The 20,766-nt window shown below is 41.8% G+C and overlaps 1 protein-coding gene across 3 annotated transcripts in view; it reads right to left on the bottom strand.

The window, feature by feature from the left end:
* tgfbr3 (transforming growth factor, beta receptor III) overlaps positions 1-20,766 on the bottom strand; it is an 83,419-nt gene that overhangs the window by 2,536 nt on the left and 60,117 nt on the right. For all 3 annotated transcript variants that reach the window (XM_077607681.1, XM_077607682.1, XM_077607684.1), the window contains 13 exons: positions 14,352-14,489; positions 12,303-12,489; positions 10,836-10,998; positions 10,618-10,765; positions 9,671-9,860; positions 9,343-9,605; positions 9,125-9,280; positions 6,960-7,103; positions 6,086-6,274; positions 4,310-4,573; positions 4,127-4,244; positions 965-1,006; positions 771-881 (listed from right to left, as the gene is read on the bottom strand). In XM_077607681.1, the coding sequence (XP_077463807.1) occupies positions 771-881; positions 965-1,006; positions 4,127-4,244; positions 4,310-4,573; positions 6,086-6,274; positions 6,960-7,103; positions 9,125-9,280; positions 9,343-9,605; positions 9,671-9,860; positions 10,618-10,765; positions 10,836-10,998; positions 12,303-12,489; positions 14,352-14,489 (2,113 nt within the window). The remainder of the gene's footprint in view (positions 1-770; positions 882-964; positions 1,007-4,126; positions 4,245-4,309; positions 4,574-6,085; positions 6,275-6,959; positions 7,104-9,124; positions 9,281-9,342; positions 9,606-9,670; positions 9,861-10,617; positions 10,766-10,835; positions 10,999-12,302; positions 12,490-14,351; positions 14,490-20,766) is intronic.

The raw sequence follows: 20,766 nt of genomic DNA, 5'->3' as shown, positions 1-20,766 counted from the left end.
AAACGGCCTTGTTGCACCTGCAACTTTGAATTTATCGCTTTGGCCTTTGCGTAAACTTTAGTTTGAAGGCCGCATATCATATATGAGGATACGTTAGTGAATTCGGTAGTTGGGACGTAGCGTATTTTCTCTCATATTAGCCGCGTCCGCGTATAAGCTGCACCCTTAAAATGGTTGAATTTGACAATTTCCCTCGTATAAGCCGCCCCCTGATTCATAATTTGCACCTACATATTCATGGTTTTAATAGGGAGTACAAATGTGTTACTTTGAAGGGAAAATATTAAGAAAAATCATCGCATGTGGTATTTCTGAGATACTGTATAAATTAATTGCTGGATTGCACATTCTGAAATGGTGTTGCCTGCAAGTAGACAAATTCAAAAAGGAAGTCATGTGAGCAGTACAACCAGGAAGTGAGTCCGTAGCGGTCTAGTTTGTCATCCCTAGGTAAGATGGCGGCGCCCTGAGCGACCAATGGCAGGCACAAGTGAGTTTTATTTCAGGTTTTATGCAAAATACGGTTTATTTTGTTCTTGAATTTCATTCATAGACGTCAAAATAAATTTTGTTTAGCATTTTATCTGTTTATCTTTTCTCTATTTTGAAATAAATGACCGTATCGGCCGTATTGTCTTGCGTTATGGTGTTTAGTGCATGTCACCTTTTTATGCGCATATAAGCCGTACCCTCGATTCAGTCATCATTTTTTTTGTCTGACAAATGCGGTGTATATGCAAAATCCTTGCGGTTTCCTCGAACGAGCTCACCTGTGTGCGAGTAGATGAACCAAAGCGTGCCGGTGAGCAGGGCGCCAATGGCGAAGGCGGCGAAGGCAATTCCCACGACGGTGGGCGTGTCGAGCAGGTGTGTTGACGGCTCTGGGGACACAAATTAGCCGTTTTTATTTTGCGTGCTTGTAGAAAAACAAACAACAACTTTACTACTCTTGAAAATAACGTACTTTTGTCTGGTGGATTATCCGGGCTGGCTTCTGTTGACGTATCTGCAAAACAGAAATAAATAAGTGAGTGATTATAAACAGTGTACATGCTGATGAAGCTCTTCTCTTTGGAATGCGCTGTCGAGGTCTTGAGCGATGAACCTCGGCCGAAATGTCGCCTGGCGCGCGTCCAAGCTTTCCCGAGGCACAATGGCGGCTATTATTGGAGCTTGTGTTTTGCGTTAGAGCAGATAGATTGTTATATGTCATCGCGGGATGGCCTCGCTCGCATCAACGGCGCCCCGTCCGCGTTATCTGGGCCATGCAAACTTGGAATGCCAACTGCAAAAATGTGATCAAAATGGATCGGACACCAATCCAACTTTGGAATAAATTGCTGGCGACCCAGTGGATGAGTGGTTGGGGCCTCGGCCTCACAGTTCTGGGATCCTGGGTTCAAATCCAGGTTGGTCCTCAATGTGTGGAGTTTGCATGCTCGCCCCAGGCCTGCGTGGGTTTTCTCCAGGTACTCCAGTTTGCTCCCACATTCCAAAAAACATGCATGTTAGGCTGATTGGACACTCTAAATTGCCCCTAAGTATGAGTATGAGCATGAATGGTTGTTTGCCTGCGTGGGTTTTCTCTGGGTACTCCGGTTTCCTCCGACATTCCCAAAAACATGCATGTTAGGCTGATTGGACGCCTCACAGTTCTGGGGTCCTGGTTCAAATCCAGGTTGGTGCTCAATGTGTGGAGTTTGCATGTTTGCCCCGGGCCTGCATGGGTTTTCTCCGGGTACTCCAGTTTGCTCCCACATTCCAAAAAAACATGCATGCTAGGCTGATTGGACGCCTCACAGTTCTTGGGTCCTAGGTTCAAATCCAAGTCGGTCCTTAATGTGTGGAGATTGCATGTTCGCCCCGGACCTGTGTGGGTTTTCTCCGGGTACTCCAGTTTGCTCCCATATTCCAAAAAACATGCATGGTAGGCTGATTGGACACTCTAAATTGCCCCTAAGTATGAGTGTGAGCATGAATGGTTGTTTGCCTGTGTGGGTTTTCTCCGGGTACTCCGGTTTCCTCCCACATTCCAAAAAACATGCATGCTAGGTTGATTGGACGCTCTAAATTGCCCCTAGCTATGAGTGATTGGTTGTTTGTCTACTCGTGCCCTGCGATTGGCTGGCCACCGATTCAGGGTGTCCCCCGCCTGGTGCCCGAAGGCAGCTGGAATAGGCTCCGGCACCCCCCGCAAGCCTAGTGAGGATAAATCAGTTCAGAAAATGAATGATTGAACAATTGCTGCTAGCCAGTTAATAGTTAAAATTGAAAAAAAACACCATAATAAATCCTGATCTTTTTTTTTGCTGTTCTATGTAACAAATGAAATGAGAAGGATTTCTAGGTGGCCTTGTGGATTCTTTGAATTTTCTAAAAAAGTTTAGACACCCTGTTTCCCAGTGCTAAAAAGTCCGATAAGTAAGAGTGAAGACACCCGAGAGTGTCTATTTGGCGCCACCTCCCATCCATCTGCTCCTCATTACGCGTCATCATCTCTCTGTTTACATCGGGCGTTGTAAACAATCGTGTGTGTGGAGCCGAGACCCCCAAAGCGCCCCCCTCATTTTTTTGGTTGCTAACTCACGATGCGGGAAAGCTGGGAAAAGCGCTAAGCTCCAGTCCTTTTCACTTAGCAGCTCGGGTTCGCTCCCCCTTCGCCTCAGCGCGTCGAAGACCTTGAAGATCACTCCTTATTTAGCCAGCCGCCCCACTCCGTCCGTCAAGGAGAAAACCCGGCTCCCCCCCCCAAGCCCCCCATCTGCGCGTGGCCCGTCACGTTAGGAGGTGATGATGTCAGCGCCGTTTCGTGCTTCGCTTGCTTCAACGTTGGCTAGAATTTTGGCTAAGTCTTTCAAAATCAATCGCTTGGATGTGGACTTTGGGAAATGTTGAAATTATGGGAGGTGTTCGTCAAGGTTTCCATGAAGGAGATTCTGGGCGAACTTTGCCGATTTGATTTTTTTTGTATTTTTGAGAGTGTGGATGTTGGATGGGTTGGCGTTCGAATCCTAAGGGAGGTGCGTTGGTGACGTGTGCGGTCGATTGGTCGCCAGTCTTTTGGTCGCCGGTCTTTTGGTCGCCGGTCTTTTGGTCGTCGTTCTTTTGGTCGCCCGGACCGCGACAACGGGCGACCAAAAGACCGGCGACAAAACAAGGTAAAACAACATGGTCTACGCATCAATAAAAGCCAACAATGGCCATGAGCAGTTTCACTGAGCCGACGTCTGAGTGTAGAAGAGTTTGTATGTATGTACATGCGTTGTCCCTTTAAGAAGCGAGGTCAGTCAGAGTCTTAACAAGTTCTCTAACAAAACACAATAAAAGTACGGGAAATTTGGAGCTTTTCTTTAGCCTAATAATTACTAGGGCATTAAGTAGGACTAAATAGTAATTCACAGTTTGTATTTAGGGAATTTGAGCAACCATTTCAATGGTAATTATCAATAACCTTCCGGGCGATCAAAAGATCGGCGACCGAAAGACTGGCGACCAATCGACCGTGTACCGTTGGTGAGCAGGTTGCTAGGTTTTTTTTTGGGGGGGGGGGCAAACAGTGATTTCGGGGCGTAAAGTTGGAAATAAATGTAATAATGAGGTTTAAAAATGAGCCGGTTTTACTCAAGAAGTCGGGAAGCATGTCTCATATAATTCTACAAAAAAAAGCCTCAAGAAGGAAGGACCAAAAATTCAAATATTTTGGATTAAAGTCGACATTTGATGGCATTTCCAGAGGATCTGCTCAACTTTTTGGGGAGAAAATTCAGCCCCTAAGGGCAGTTTTCAAAGATGAAATTTGGGACGTATATCTGTCAAAAGTAGACCCGCAAAAAAGTCTCCACAAGAAAAACTGTTATTTTGGATTAAAGTGGCCATTTTGGCAATTTTCCAATGACCCGCACTAAAATATTTTTTTTTTATAAATGACCTGCAAAAACATTCTTAAGAAGCAAATCCTCGAAAAATCGTAGATGAGCGACTTGAGCCATTTGAGACAGGAATAGCTTTGGTAATTATTATTACAGCTCGTGGCGAATCCGCTATTTCCATAAAGGAACTTAAAAAAACAAACGGCTTCGGCGCCCCGCTAAGACGCGTCACGTGACGCCGCCGACGGCGACCTGACCTGTCGACCGGTCTCCGTCCAGCAGGATGAGCGCTTTGCTGCTCGTTCTGGCGTTCATCATCATGCCGAGGATGTCGTCCAGGCGCAAGGAGTCGCACGGCGAGCTGTCATCCACGCACTGTCAAAAGAGTCCAGGGTCAAAAATAAGCGGCGGAATCCTTCCCGAAACGTGCCGGCGCGTACCGGCGAGTGGCCGGAGGCGGCGCCACCGCAAGGCGCCATCTTGCAGTGCAGGAACAGCCGCGAGGCGTTCAAGTCCGAGTTGAAGTTGAAGCTGAAGCCCCGCTTGTCCGTCCCGGGGCCGCGGAGGAAACGTAGCGTGTCGTCGGTGGGGCAGACGGTCTCGATCAGCGAGTAGGACGACTTGACGTTGGGGTCGGCGTCGGGAGAAACCAAGCACGACAGGATGTTGAAGCCGAGGTCCGCGGTGGAGGACGTGGAGGTGATCTGGAGGAGGGGGGGGGGGGGGGCCGGGAGATGGCGCCGGGTCAAGTCGGCGGGGACAAACAAACGCTTTTGGCGAGAATGCGCGTTTGAGGCGGCGGGGTCAGATCTCGGCAGGCCGCCACTTCTGACGGGGAAGAGTTGGCAGCAAACACAAACGGCTCTTTTGTTCGCTCCTTCTCGTGGCGTCACAAATGAGAGCTTCAAAGGCCGGTGCGTGGCACCTTCCGTGACCTTTGCCGTGTCAATATTTGCTGGGTCACGCGCAGTTGCGAGCTAGTATGAGGACTGTATATTTTGCAAGAATACATGGGACAGCTCTATTTATTTCTATTCTTTTTTTGTTTAAGTCGCAACAAACGTCTCAAGTCGTCTGATTACTTTGTACGTTTACACTTCCTATGAAAAGATAAACTCACTATTGGTCAGGGTAATTAAATATGTTATGTTGACATATCTCAAAATGTTAATTCCTCTTAAGCAGTCTGATACCGGTATCAATCTATAAATGTTATGTTAAGTTATGTTATGTTAAGTTATGTTAAGTTAGGTTAAGTTATGTTAAGTTATGCTAAGTTAGGTTAAGTTATGTTAAGTTATGGTATGTTAAGTTAAGTTATGTTAAGTTATCTTATGTTAAGTTAAGCTATATTTAGTTATGTTAAGTTAAGTTATGTTAAGTTAAGTTTAGTTATGTCAAGTTATGTTAGTTTATGTTAAGTTATGTTAAGTTATGGTATGTTAAGTTATGTTAAGTTATATTATGTTAAGTTATATTTAGTTATGTTAAGTTATGTTAAGTTATGTTTAGTTATGTTAAGTTAAGTTTAGTTATGTTAAGTTATGTCAAGTTATGTTCGTTTATGACTAGTTATGTTAAGTTATGTTAAGTAATGTTAAGTTATGTTCCAAGATGGCGGCGCGCACGGGTGCAGTGGCTCTGTGCTCTCCAGTTTGGTGTTTTATCTTAGATTGTGCAAAATTTTAGAATTTACCTTGCCAGGATGTGACTCTTTCTATTTTTATATTACTTATTTAAGTTTTTTTTTTACTGGGAAACACACTTTGTGGAGTAGCACCACCAATTTCATTATACGCAGCTGTGTATGATGACAATAAAGAAAGGCTTTTGATTATGTATTTCTTAAGGTCGAATTTCCACAAGCGAATCACCCCACCCAAGATGGCTGCCAGTTGCACACTAAGCCTCAATGCTAAATTTAGTTCTAACATTTTTTGCAAAACGATGTCTTGTTGGAGAATTCCTAAAAAACAATCTGAGTCCTTAAAGTGTTGAATATTAAGCGTTAATTATTGTTCTTGTGTAAATAAATGTCTTGCTAATTAGCATTTAGCAAGTGGCTACCGCTAGCTCGTCTTGGTGAGGGGCTGATCGCTACGCTAGCAGATACATTTCATGGACTACTTATTGTTGGTACATTGTTAATCCTAAACGTGTGGCTAGTTCAAGTAATGGGCTTATTTTTGAGATGCTAATAATTGGTGAGAACAAACCTCCACGAAAACCATCTGGTTTTGCACGACGGCGTTGAAGGCCTGACGGGACGGCTGACCGGAAGGCGGCGCGTCGTAAAAGTCCATCTTGAACGTCATTTCCGCCGGCCGCTTGGCGTTGCTCGCTGGGAGCTTTTTGGGGGGCGGCTTGGGGGATTTTCGGCCTTCCTGTTGGTATGTGCAGTTAAACTGGGAAGAGAGGTTGAAAAACCAGAAAGACATTTAATAATCCGATTCAAGAACCTGTTTACCAGAATCAGATTCTTCATAACCCTTAAAAATGTAAGTTTCAAACAAGAATGAAAGATATTCAGTGTCTTGTTGGGTATGAATTTTGTTGACACGTTGAAAAACCTTCAGTCAAATTTGCCTTTGAATGGCAAAGATGACCTGAAAATGGCCGCCTTGATCCAAAATGGCTGCTTCTGTGTGCTCTAGGGCAAGATTTCGTTTTCATGATAAACAAACCCACTAAATTTCATGTTGTCAAATCCAACTGGCCTTGGAAGCTGAATTAGTTCAATATTTTTAGCATTCAGGAAATGGCTAAAGTGACTTGAAAATGGCCACCTTGATCCAAAATGGCTGACTTCTGTGTGCTCTAGGGCACGATTTCATTTTCATGATAAACAAACCCACTAAATTTCATGTTGTCAAGTCCAACTGGCTTAGGAAGCTAAATTAGTTAAATATTTTTAGCATACAGAAAAGGGCTAAGATGACTTCAAAATGGCCGACTTGTTTTTTTGTGTGTTTTTGTGGGGCAACTCAAGATAAACATGTCAAACAACACAGGCTGAATTTTCAAAAATGTCTGTTTTCTCTCTTCTAGTAAAGTCCTAAAAATGGGGGAGCAGATTTATGTTTTTATTACCGATATTATTGACAGCTGATCGAGGGATGCCGTCCTTCCCAGGCCTGCAGCCTCCCTGGGGAAGAGGACCTCTGCAGAATCTCGGTTTTCGGACTCCAGCGGGCCGGCGCTCCCGTCCTTGGATTCGCCATGAGCTATCAGGACCTGAAATCGGGCCGGTGAAAAGATACAATCAAATCAAGTGATGCTTAATCGGCGTTTACAGTCCAGGGGTGTCGGACGCAGTTTGGTTGGCAGGCCACATTAATGCCAACGAGTGGGACATTTTTTGGCCCAAAAAGTTAATCGTATTTTCTTGCATATTCGCCGCCTCCGTGTAAAAGCCGCACCCTTAAAATTACTTTAAAATAGTTGAATGTTACAATTTCCCTCATATAAGCCGCCCCCTGATTCCCAATTTTCACCTCCATATTCATGGTTTTAATAGGGAGTACAAATGTGGTACTTTGAATGGAAAATCCTAAGAAAATGGCATTTCTGAGATACTGTATAAATCGATTGCTGGATTGCACATTCCTAAAGGGTGTTACCCGCATGTAGAAAAATTCAAAAAGGAGGTCATGTGAGCAGTACAACCAGGAAGTGTATTCGTAGCGGTCTAGTTTGTCATCCCTAGGTAAGATAACGGCGCCCTAAGCGAGCAATGGCAGGCACAAAGGAGTTTTTTTCACGGTTTATGCAAAATATGGTTTATTTCTTTTCTGGAATTTCATTCCTAGACGTAAAAAAATAATTTTGTTTAGCATTTTAGCAGTTTACCTTTTCTCTATTTTGAAATAAATGACCATATTGGCGGGATTGTCTTGCGTCATGGCGTTTCATCTTTGTTACCTTGCTTTTTCGTGCATGTAGAGTCTAATTTATGCGCATATAAGCCTTACCTTCGATTCAGTCATCATTTTTTTAGCGACAAATAAGCGAGAAAATACGGTAAGTGAATTGGACATCTGTCGTTGTCAATAGCAGGCAATGAGTTCATTTTGCAGTACTTTAACTTCCATTTTAGTTTGTTTTGGAGCATTTTAAGGTACCTTAAGAACTCATTGGCTGCCATTGAAGACACAGCCCTGCTTTTACGCGGAGGAATTTATCCGTCAGCTTGAAAGCTCCCCCGAGAAGGTTAAGGGGGATCTCCTCGGCGACAATCAATCTCTTTTTGAGAGGAGTTCAAAGTTGATCCCGGCTAAACAAAAGCAGCGCTTGGACGCGCGCCCGGGGTGGTTAAAATGGCAGCCAAGAGACGGACAGACGACAAGCGGGATGAGCAAACATCCTGGATGCTTTCCATCATAATGCAGATAACACAGGTCAGACCACCAAAACAAACAGCACAGTTCATCACGTGTTCAAGACCAGGAGGGACTTTTACGTTGGTCAATCAAAATATTCCCTCCTAACTTGGGGTGTCTAGATTTTTTTTTAAGGGTTATTGAATTTTAAATTAGGAATTACTACACAAAAATCTGGAGAAAGAAAATAAAAATGGGAATAAAACTTTGCTTTCAAAACAAAAGTCGAGAAATTTGCAATAAAAATGTACAAATTATTAAATTCTGATTAAAAAGCAATTTAAAATACAGTATTTTACAAAAAAGGGTATTTTTGAAAACTAGGAAATGCTTCTTGAAGAAAAGTTTTAAATATAGAAATATAATTATTTGCAAAATCCTAAAATTATTTTTAAAGATACCCATTACACCATTACTAAAAAAATACTTCTTTTTTTTAAATTGACTTTATTTTCAAAGGATTATGACATATCAAAGAGATATATTTTTTTTTAACATAAATTAAATAGGATTACAATTTTAAAAATGTTTTCTATAATTATGGATATATACTCTTGTAAAATTAAACATTTATCCCCTGAATACTTCAAAGAGTTGCACTTTGGCACCCCCAAAATATTTTATCATTCAAATGAACATGATTATTCTAAAATAATCATTACCGTATTGTCCGGACTATAAGTTGCACTTGTTTTATATAATTTGGTGGGGCCTGCAACTTACATACGTCTTTTATTTTTTTTCAGTCTGTCCAGCTAGTTTTTAGGCCATATTTATCCCCAGAAAAATGTTAATATATTACATTAACAGACGCTTATGGTGACCGTCGTTGACTATTTTCCTAATACTTTAACGTATAATAATTAAAGGACTCACCGTATTAATGTGAAGCGCATTAGATGTTCCCAGCAAGGGGTAAACGGTGGTCTGGCATCCGGTCGGCGTCGTCTCCAGCGTGTAGTGGGTGGCGTTGACCGCCGCTTTGCATTGTGGGTCTTGAAGTGTCAAGTTGGCGTGTGCAAAACCGTTGGCCTGCTCACACCACAGCCGGCGTTACCTTTAGCTCTGGCGCCTAAAAAGTCCGATCTACTCACTTGTAGGCTCTCTTTACTGATGCTGACCACCATCTTGGCGTCCCGGCACTGCACGGCTAGCCCTACGCTAACCGCGGCCCGGTGCTCCTCGGGTTCCGTATTCTCCCAGGGACGGTCGTCCAATAGCGAAGGCGGGCCCAACATGGGCGGAGAGAACGGGAAGGGCAGGCCCGGCCGGCGCGGGCGAACCAGGCTCCGCCCACCGGACTGGCGCAGAATAGCTAGCTCTGGCGGCAACGCGCTCTCGGCGTGATCTAGCACGTCTAGAGGGCGAAAAAAAAATGGTGGAAGTCCGGGGTCCTTTTTGGGGGGAGACTCGGTCTTTTACCTTGTTCTTTGAGCCACACGTTGAAGTGGTTGGCCACTGGGGTGTCGGTGTAGCTGGTGACCGGGCCGTAGCGGTGCTCCTCGGCCCATTGGATTAGCGCTTGGGGGCCGGACGGTAAGCGCTGCTTGGGGGATTTGGACACCTGCATCAGCCTCTCTGTGCCAGAAGTTACGCTGACGCTGTCGGAAGCCTGAAAAAAAGTTTTTTTTTAAGTCAAGATAGGACTTCAAAGTCCCACAATCACAGATTTTTGGAGACAATTTCAATGATAGAATCTTGAGTGTTCAAAGACTCACACAGAATTATAGAAAATAATTTATGCCATTTTTGCATACATACAATTTTATGCAATGTTGGAATATCTTTATCATTTTTAAAGGATTTATAATGGCTAGTATTCAAGATCCTATTATGAATGATGCTAATTCAAAAATTCTTATTTTACTTACAAAAATATCCTATTCCACTTACAGAAAAATTCCTATTCCACTTACAAAAAAATCCAATTCCACTTACAAAAAAATCAAATTCCACTTACAAAAAAAATCCAATTCCACTTACAAAAAAATCCAATTCCACTTACAAAAATAATCCTATTCTATTCACAAAAAATCTAATTCCACATACAAAAAAATCCTATTCCACTTACAAAAAAATCCTATTCCACTTACAAAAAAATCGTATTCCACTTACAAAAAAAATCCTATTCCACTTACAAAAAAATCCTATTCCACTCACAAAAAATCTTATTCCACTTACAAAAAATCCTATTCCACTTACAAAAAAATCCTATTCCACTTACAAAAAAAACCTATTCCACTTACAAAAAAATTCCTATTCCACTTACAAAAAAATCCTATTCCACTTACAAAAAAATCCTATTGTACTCAGAAGGGTTAGCGGGATTTGAACCCATGTCGTTGTAGTTGAATGAAGTGTGTCCTTACCACAACCGTGAGCTTGCCCACCACATCATGGGACCTGATGACCCAGTTGACGGATTTGGCACATTTGAGGATCAGAACCACGTCACGGTGGAGCGGCGCGTCGTCCCTCAGCGGTCGCAGTTCCACCGTCACCTCCACCTGGAAGGTGCTGGACAACGAGTGGGACGTCAAGTGATCCGTCGCGGATATGGCGACGGGGTGTTTTTTGTGGTGCTGACCTGCTGGAGTTGGGCGCCTGCAGTTCCACCACGTGGACCTCCTGGTCGTGGTGGGCGGCGGACACCACGCAGCCTTTGGAGGCTTGAGGCTGCGTGTAGCCGCCCAAGTAGTTCAAGGAGAGGAATTTGTTGTCAATTTTGCATGTGTCAGAGAAGAGAGGATCTGAGGAGGACAGAGTATTTTTGAAATGCGGAATTCCTCTTTAAAGAATCGCCGGGAATATGCCCTTAAAGGTAATAAGGTAATAAAAATGGCTGCCTTACGGCCTTTTTTTCAGCAGGGCCACCCAAGACTTTTTTTTGCTACTCATGATGGATAATTTGATATTGATACGTGGTTTCTGGGGCTGAATTTTTAAGATTTAATCTTGTTTTACGTTATGATGACAACAAAGGGCTAATTTTCTAATATCTATCTAGCATCTATCCAATATCTAATATCTATCTAGTATCTAATATCCACCGAGTATCTAATATCTATTATCGTTAGGGTATCTAATAGGTAGCATCTATCCAGTATGTAATATCGAATATCTATCTAGTATCTAATATATAATATTTATTATTTATCTAGTATGTTGTATATCTATCCAGTAGTATCTAACATGTAGTATTTATCCAGTATCTAAAATCTATCTAGTGTTTATCTACTATCTAATATCTAGAGTATCTAAGCCGTATCTTGTATCAAATATCTATTATCTTAAGACTATCTAATATGTATTACCTATCCAGTATGTAATATCGAATATCCATCTAGTATCTAATATATAATATCTATTTTCTATTTAGTATGTACTATCTATCCAGTAGTATCTAACATGTAGTATTTATTCAGTATCTAAAATCTATCTAATGTGTATCTACTATCTAATATCTCGAACGTATCTAATATGTAATATTTATCAAGTATCTAAATTCTATCTAGTGTTTATCTACTATTTAGAGAGTACCAAGTATGTAGTATCTATACTATATCTTATATCAAATATCTATCGACCATCTATTATTATTGTTATCTTAAGGCTATCTAATATGTATTACCTATCTAGTATGGAATATCAAATATCCATCTAGTATCTAATATATAATATCTATTTTCTATCTAGTATGTTCTATCTATCCAGTAGTATCTAACATGCAGTACTTATCCGGTATCGAAAATCTATCTAAAGTTTATCTACTATCTAATATGTAGTATCTATGCCGTATCTAATATCAAATATCTATCCAGTATGTAATATTTCACATCTCTCTAGTATCTAATATCTATCAATCCCTGAAAGTATCTACTTGACCTCCCTTGACTTTTCCGTCACGTCTTCGTGCAAGTTTTGATGAGTTTACGTATGGAAGACAGGCGCATCCAGCAAAATTGACGTTGCCAGGCAAACGACACGGAGAGGCCTTAAAAAAAGAACAGCGGGAAGCCCGCGGGCAGGTGTTGAGGAATGCTGGGAATTTCACCTTCTCCCACTTTGATGTAGATATCTTGAGTCATCCTGAGTTCGGAGAAGGAGGTGACGGCCCCGTACGCCTTGTGGGCCCAGCCGAGGAGGTGCTCGTTGCCGTGGGGAAGCGGGAGCTCCTTTTGGACCTGGCAGGAGAGCGAGAAGTTTCCCGGCTGGAAGCGGACCTCCGAGCCCACCGGTACCTTTCGGGAGCACAGAAAAATAATAAAAGAGAAATACACACTTTAATCGATAACAAGCGTTGTGAGGAAAGTTCTGAAAATACTTTTCCAAATAGGTCAAGGTCAGATGCGTAGGAAAAACGACTTCATTTTGTAAGTAAAGGTACTATTGTATTTATTTGAAATATATATTAGAAATATTCTATACCAGGGGTGTCAGACTCGGGTTGGTTCGCGGGCCGCTTTTTAAATTTTTTAATAAATTAATTAAAAGAACTGTATTAAAAGCCCTGAATATTCAGTTTTTTGTAAATCTAAAACAATGTTTATTTTAGCTTTTTTATATATTTTTAGATTTTACAAAATGATTTTTGAACTAAAAACACAGAAAAAAATGGATTAAAAATGACAATTATTGATTTAAAAGGGGGGAAATCAGGAAATTTTATATACATCTATACTCTTCATTTTAATTTGATCCTAAAACAGAAAGTCGGCACTCATGATTGACTTTCCCGGGCCACACAAAATGATGCGGCGGGCCAGATTTGGCCCCCGGGCCGCCACTTTGACACCTGTGTTCTATACTGTAATTTCAATTCAATTTGAGTTAAATACTGAAAAATCCGATTAAAAACACATCAGGTGGAAATTCGAAACGTGCGTCTAAAGCCATCATGCTTTATCAGTTAATTTACGTGAACAAGGCTGTAATTATTTAGGATTTTAAAAAAAGGGAGTGTGGGGGTTAGCAGTTTGAACGCCAAATGAGCCGCAGGCTTTCCAACCTCAGGAATTTGACACATGGGAGCCGAGGAAGCACTTGAACGGATTCCCGAATGCTGGGAAACAACGGACAGCCGGTTTGACACTTCGTTACGGTCACGGAAGATTGCTAAACGTGCTAAACGGCTAACAGAAATGACAAAAAAAGCGGCTTCAACCAAAACAGCACTATCGTATTTTTCTGAGGGCCATTTTTTATTTGATCAGAATCCAAAAACAAACATACGTTAAAGTAACTATAGTAAAATGGAGGCAAATTAGCATTCGTTTAGCATAACCGTTTTTCAGCTAAACAGCTTTAAAAAAAATAAAAAAAGAACATTAAAAAAACATTAAGTTACATAAGAGTGTTTGTTATTGGTACGCCCAACCAAACTATTTAAAAAAAGTGTGGCTTGTAGTCCAGAAAATACGGTACTTAAAAGTGTGACGCTATGCTAACACGCTAATGAGATCCTTCTGCGGAGAAAAAAAACAAAGCGGCCTGCATTGTTTCCAACAAGACGACTCCAAATGAACGTCTTGGCCGACGAACAACGAGAGGCGCGAGCCAGCGGTTGAAAAAAAAAAAAAAAAAAGACAAGTTTGTTCCATCGTAAGAAAGAAAAAAAAACATTTGCGAGCCCCCCTCCGCTTAAACGCTACAAGAGCAAAACCGCAAAAGTCAACAAGGCCGACGTGTCCCCGGAGAGAAACAATCGCTGGCCTGGTGTCGGCGCTCGCTGATTGACGGCCAGGACGTGTTTTACAACAAAAGCCTGACTTTGGCTTGTTTTGCAGGAAGTGCAAAACGCAAAGCGGCTCGGCCAACGGCAACAGCGAGGGTCTCTGAAGACCGTCCAAAAAAAGCGCTTGGGCGAGCGTCCGCCCGGCGGGACGAGCGAGCGAGCGAGATTGGCGCCCGTCCCTTTAAGTCAGAATGGGAATGGGATTTTCTACGTGTGTTGCGCCACCGTTGCTGTTCAATGACAATCAAATACAACAAATGTTGGGATGTTTACACTTAAGCCTTTAAATCCGGCTGTAATAATACCTTTTGAGGGTGGTAACTCATTTTAAGTGGGATTTTTCCGTCCGTGGGCGAAGGGCGAACTCACGTGAAAGGTGCGGCGGACTCCCGGGGCCAGATTTTCCGTCTTCACCTTCCAGACCAGCGGATCGGCGGAGTTGAGAATAAAGACCAGGGGCTTCTCATGGCGTAGCAGTGACTGGATGGGCTTCAGGTGCAGCTCCACCTGCGAACATGCAAAAGGCCCGGTGACGCTTCTCATTTAAATTTCTTTTTGTTTTGATACGCTGGATTTTATTTTACTAGGGAAAAAAAGTGATTCATAACCTCACCTCAATTATTACTTTACCATTTATTACTATCACAACTACACCCACAACTACTACTACTACAACCCACGACTACTACTACTACAACCACCACTACTACTGCTACTACAACCACTACTACAACTACTACCACTAGTACCACTAATACTACTACAACTACTACCACTATTACTACTACAACTACTACCACTAGTACCACTATTACTACTACTACAACTACTACCACTATTACTACTACTACTACAACTACTACCACTAGTACCACTATTACTACTACTACTACTACAACTACTACCACTCGTACCACTATTACTACTACTACAACTAGTACCACTACTACTATTACCACTAGTGACACTACTACTACTACAACTACTACCACTAGTACCACTACTACTACCACTAGTACCACTACTACTACCACTAGTACCACTACTACTAATTCTACCACCACTACTACTTCCACTACTATACTACCACCACTACTACTTCCACTACTATACTACCACTACTACTACTTCCACTACTATACTACCACTACTACTACTTCTACCACCACTACTACAACTACTACCACTAGTGCTACTACTACTATAATCACTAGTACCAATACTACTACTACTACCACTACTACGACTTCTACCACCACTACTACTTCTACCACCACTACTACTACTTCTACCACCACTACTACTACTTCTACCACCACTACTACTACTTCTACCACCACTACTACTACTACTACCACTACTACTACTACTTGCACTACTACTTCTACCACCACTACTACTACTGCTAAAACTACTACCACAGCCACTACTACTACTGTCACTACTACTACTACTACCACGACTCCTACTACTACAGCCACCACCACTGCCACTACTAATACAACTACTACTACTACTACTACGACCAACAGTTCTTTCTTATGCATACAATAATTTCCGGTGACCTGTAAATTATGCCAACACATGCAAAACCCCCTCACAGTGAGTGGGATCGAACAGTCGACCGCAGAACCATGAGGCCGACGAGTCCAATTCGTGTTGATGCATAAATCAAAACTGAATGACGTACTTTATTCCCCTCCAAAATAAAACAAATAGAAGAACCTATAAATGGTCAACTTCATAATTGTTATACGACCACAAACGGTGAAGCCATTAAAGCCTAATCATTTGCACACACAAAAAAGCCCCTGAAGTAATCAGCCCGAGTTCCACTGATGCAAAATAAACACAGCAACGATCTTGAAAGCAAATTGAGACTAGCTCCAAACAAACAAGATAAGAAAAGTATTACTTTGTGTGTCTCCGTGTACATGTGTGTGTGTGTGTGTGTTTGCATAGTTGGGAGCTTCCCTCCCTGTGTCCCGCTACAGACGGTGGAAAAACCCTCTCATTGGTCCTCGGGGAGCAACAACAAGCGGCACAAGCGCAAAACAACAAACGGCAGATAGCATCGCGCGCATGAAAAGTTGGGGAGGCGCCGACAGAAAAAGCCCAGATGCCAATCACCTGAACGACATGGCGAGCAGAGCTAAGAGGAGCCTTTGTGTGTCGCAAGTGGAGCTACAAATGACCATCCGGGGCCATCCGGAGGACCGCCCCCATCGCCCTACATAAATCGCCCTCATATACATACAGATTTATATCGTATGGAGGTGTAGGCGGTATGATTGCAAGTGTGAATGGTCGCCTGTCTCTCTCTCTCTGTGAGCCCTACGGCTGACTGGCGACCAGTCTTGGGTGTAGGCTGCCTTTTGCCCCAATTCTGCTGGGATAGGCTCCGGCAACCCTAACGAGGATGCATAGTACAGAAGATGAATGAATGAATATATAAACATATACAGTGGTAACTATACGTACTTCATTTTTTTTAATTTCCAGGTTTCCTACCTAGCAACTGTCATAAATAGAAGAATATTTGACATGTAGTAGCATAATTTGTTCCGTGATCTTTAATACTACCCCCTTGAGTGTTTCAAAAATATAAAAGTACACCAATTTTGTATGCCATTTATGCAAATGTATGCTAAAAAAGGGAAAAAATCAGATTCCATGATTTATGAAGCCACCAAAATGAATAAAAACGAATTTTCCAATGGGGTGCAATGGCGAGTGGCAGCTGAGTAAACATACGTACGCACGCAACGACTTCAAAAGGATGTTACGCGCAGTCAGAAAAACTCAAGAGACAACTTTTTGGCGAATGAGGGTCAAATGCATGTCAGAAAATATAGATCATTTTACTTAATTCAATCGTTCTTTCCAGTCCAAACAGATTGGACATCTAGCGCCGTCGCTGGAACGAAAACACGACCACGAAGTTCATCCGAAAGCCAACAGCTGGGGAACGTCTGCCATCGTCGCCTAAGTTCCCGCCGATCGCGTTACGCAAACTCAAATTCCTGACGGGAAGAGACGACAGCTGTGAGACGGCTAATCGGCTCACGCCATGTTGGTGTGGCAGCCGACCTTCCCACTTCAAACAGATTGGACGTCTATGCCCTTCAGTGTACAGGCGGTGCCTTAATGTTGTTTAAGTAATTTCCAGTTAGTTTTTACACACTAATTGTTGATTTTGGGGGGATTTCTGGGTCACTTCCTGTTAATTTTGGGTCACTAAACAGGAAGTGACCCAGGAACATAACAGGAAATACATTTAAACCAAAATATCAACCATTGATTAGTCAAATATCAAAATAATTATATGCCACAGTGCTACTTCAAAGACGTCAACCAAAATATGTAAACCAGAGCATTTTTCGCCCCAAAATGGAGGACGCTATTGAATATGCCTGACAATATTTAGTCTACTGCCAAAGCAAAAAAAATTAAAACTAAAAACAAAAATGGCCTGTCCTGTAGCCGACTGGCACGCTTGTCTGTCTGGATCTTGGTTCTTTCCGCGTGGCTGGGGGTGCAAGAGGGTCTCGTTATCGCGGCCCCGCCCACATTCTTGATGCGCGAGGGCCTGACGTGCCGCCCGATGCCAATCAGCACGCTCAGGTGCAAAGGCAAACAAACCGACACGGGGGAGCGTGTCCAAGGCGCGTTGACTGCCAGTATACTCATCTAGTATGCAAGTATGTGCGGTGGTAGTTAGCAAAATTAAAAAGAGGACTAGTTCATTTAAAGTAATTGTTGTAAAAAAAATTAGACGTCTATTACGGTCAGTGGTGGCCAATGACCACAATGATTGATAAAGATTTAAATTTCACCCCAAAATGGATTAGAGAGGATTTGATGAGCTACCAAAATAAAAGCTGTAATGGAAGTGCGTGTTTCTATGTGCACGCACACTAAAAAAAATGTGACAAAATTTGAATTTCATGTTAACGTTTTACACTTGAATTAGCAAGTTTTGGTAGAACTTTTTACAGTGTATTATGAATTACTTTTAATCACAAAAAGTCAATCTATATTTTTGTCAATATATAAATCTAAATACGATACATTGTTTTTATGAAAAAATAATACAAAAATCATGAATGTAAGTAGAGGTAATATTGTATTTATTTGAAATATATATTATATATTAGAAATATTCTATATCAGGGGTGTCAGACTCATCATGAATGAGAAATGAGCAGGAAAATTTAAATAAATTCAATAAAAAAAGTAACTCTTGCTCCAGAATTCACTCATTTTATTTTGTTTTTGTTATTTTCTTTATCTCTTGTGAACTTTCATAACTGTTGTAACTGAACCGGATGAAATTGATTAAATGTTAACCACACTAAACCAAAAAAGAAAAGAGACGAGAGCAACTCACCAAAATAAAAGCAAAAAATAACCACATTTTTGGTGACAACACTCAAAACAAAAATTCCCTGTACTTCAACCGCAAAAAAAAAAACTGCCAGCAGTAACCTACCAAAATAAAAGCAGCTAATTTGACCCTTAGATAGACAAGCCTATTACTAAACAATTTGCAATACCAAAACGTTGTTTTCCAAAACACAATGTGCCTGAAATGGAGTCAAATTCAACATTCCTCAACTGTAATTGGAGGAAACGTCCGATTTGGCCTCAGCGGCGACCGGTCGGTGGCTTTGGCGGTCCTTCCAATTCTGACTCAATTCTATACTCAAACCTGGCCAAAATCAACTTCTGTTACTTTGATCGCAGACAAATGTAAAAAACACACAACTGAGAAGCGCTGTCCATTCCAACCGGTCGCTGTGGCAGACTCTATAAAAGTGTCCAAAATAGTCCACCAAACGTCTGAAAACAAAAAGAGTCTGTGGCGGGCGGTGGTGTTGCGTAACCCGACGTCTGTTCAGAAAATCACTTGGGTGAAATCAATTTTTCACGTTGGAAGGTAAAAAATGTTTGCGTACTTTTTAAACAAAAAAATAGAGCACTCATTCCATTACTTACTAGCATTATGCCTATTGGAGACAAACCCATCAGAAAAGTGACAAAAAGGACCTTAATAATATTGAACAAATATGCTAGGGATACTCTGATCGCATATTTTGCAGAAAAATAAACAAAGTTGCTTTAACCACACTCCAAAAACTAACTAAATAAAAATAATATGGAGAGTTGTTTTTTGTTAGACAGCCAATGGGAGGCCACCGGAGTATAGGGAGGTTGTCATGCAGAATGCAATGCTACCGTGACAATTTCAAGATAAAAGAAGGGATAAAGCAAATGCATTTATGCTTTGTTTTTGGATCTTGGAACAGTAATTTGCATATAAAAGGGATTCCTAGACATTTCTTATGTAGAAGCATTCATAAGTAGGGGTAACATTGTATTTTGTATGTAGAGGTACCACAGTATTTTGTAAGTAGAGGTACTACTGTATTTTGTATGTAAATGTAACATTGTATTTTGTATGTAAATGTAACATTGTATTTTTATGTAGAGGTACCAATGTATTTTGTATGTAGAGGTACTATTGTATTTTGTATGTAGAGGTACCACTGTATTTTGTATGTAGCGGTACAACAGTATTTTGTATGTAGAGGTACTACTGTATTTTGCATGTAAATGTAACATTGTATTTTGTATGTAGAGGTACTACTGTATTTTTATGTAGAGGTACCACTGTATTTTGTATGTAGAGGTTCCAGTGTATTTTGTATGCAGAGGTACTACTGTATTTTGTATGTAGAGGTACCACTGTATTTTGTATGTAGAGGTCCAATGTATTTTGTATGTAGAGGTACAGCTGTATTTTGTATGTAGAGGTACAACTGTATTTTGTATGTAGAGGTACCGCTGTATTTTGTATGTAGAGGTACTACTGTATTTTGTATGTAGAGGTACCCTTGTATTTTGTATGTAGAGGTACTACTGTATTTTGTATGTAGAGGTACCCTTGTATTTTGTGTGTAGAGGTACTACTGTATTTTGTATGTAGAGGTACCACAGTATATTAGCCCATCTAAAAAAATGAATGTCCATATATCGGGTCAACTTTGAGTTTTGTACTCCCAAATGGCTTGTTTTCTCTGCTCATGAGTTAGTCATTGCGTTTTGTCTGAGGAGGCGGAGTCTGGCTGTGGCAAGTTTTGGAGGTGCTCGCGGTTGAGGCCTGCCCCGTGTCGTATTAAAAAAAGAAAAAAAAACAAGCAAAAAAAAAAAACCCTGTCCGGACCTCCAGAACACTAAAAACCGCTGCGCGTGCGACAGAACGCAGATGGGAAATTACAAAAGTTGAGGCGCGACGTGTGCGGCCGGCCTTCCCGCTCGTCAAAGGTTTCTGGCGACGGCCGACTTGACGCTCGGGCCCGAACGCGCGTGACCGGCAGCTGGCTCGCCGTCGCTCATTAGGCGAGAGGCGACACCCCAGCTGCGGCGGTTATCGCCGGGCCCAAGAACAACAGTGGCCCCACGCCGGCAAATCTTGGACGGGGTGCGGCGCCCTGACCTGCTAGCGACCCTTCCAAAATAAATGACATTGCGAGAAGTTTAACTCGGCAATTTGCGAGCGGCCGATTTATGGCGTTTTGAGTTCCCCGTTTGGCTTCCGGTGCGAAAAAGAAAGCGATTTCGGCGAAATGCGACACCACTCGGGGACGTGGAATTAAGATGGCGCCCGAGAAAATTTGCGACATTCCCGCTTGATTAGAGTTGACTTGGACGAAGATGATGTGCAAAAGTTGGACTGTTTTCCAAAGTAAAAGCAGATGTTTGCAAATATTTCATTTGGATT

Source organism: Stigmatopora argus, chromosome 8 (assembly GCF_051989625.1).
Source record: "Stigmatopora argus isolate UIUO_Sarg chromosome 8, RoL_Sarg_1.0, whole genome shotgun sequence".
Lineage (NCBI taxonomy): Eukaryota > Metazoa > Chordata > Actinopteri > Syngnathiformes > Syngnathidae > Stigmatopora > Stigmatopora argus.
This window is presented reverse-complemented; position numbering and strand designations above follow the sequence as displayed.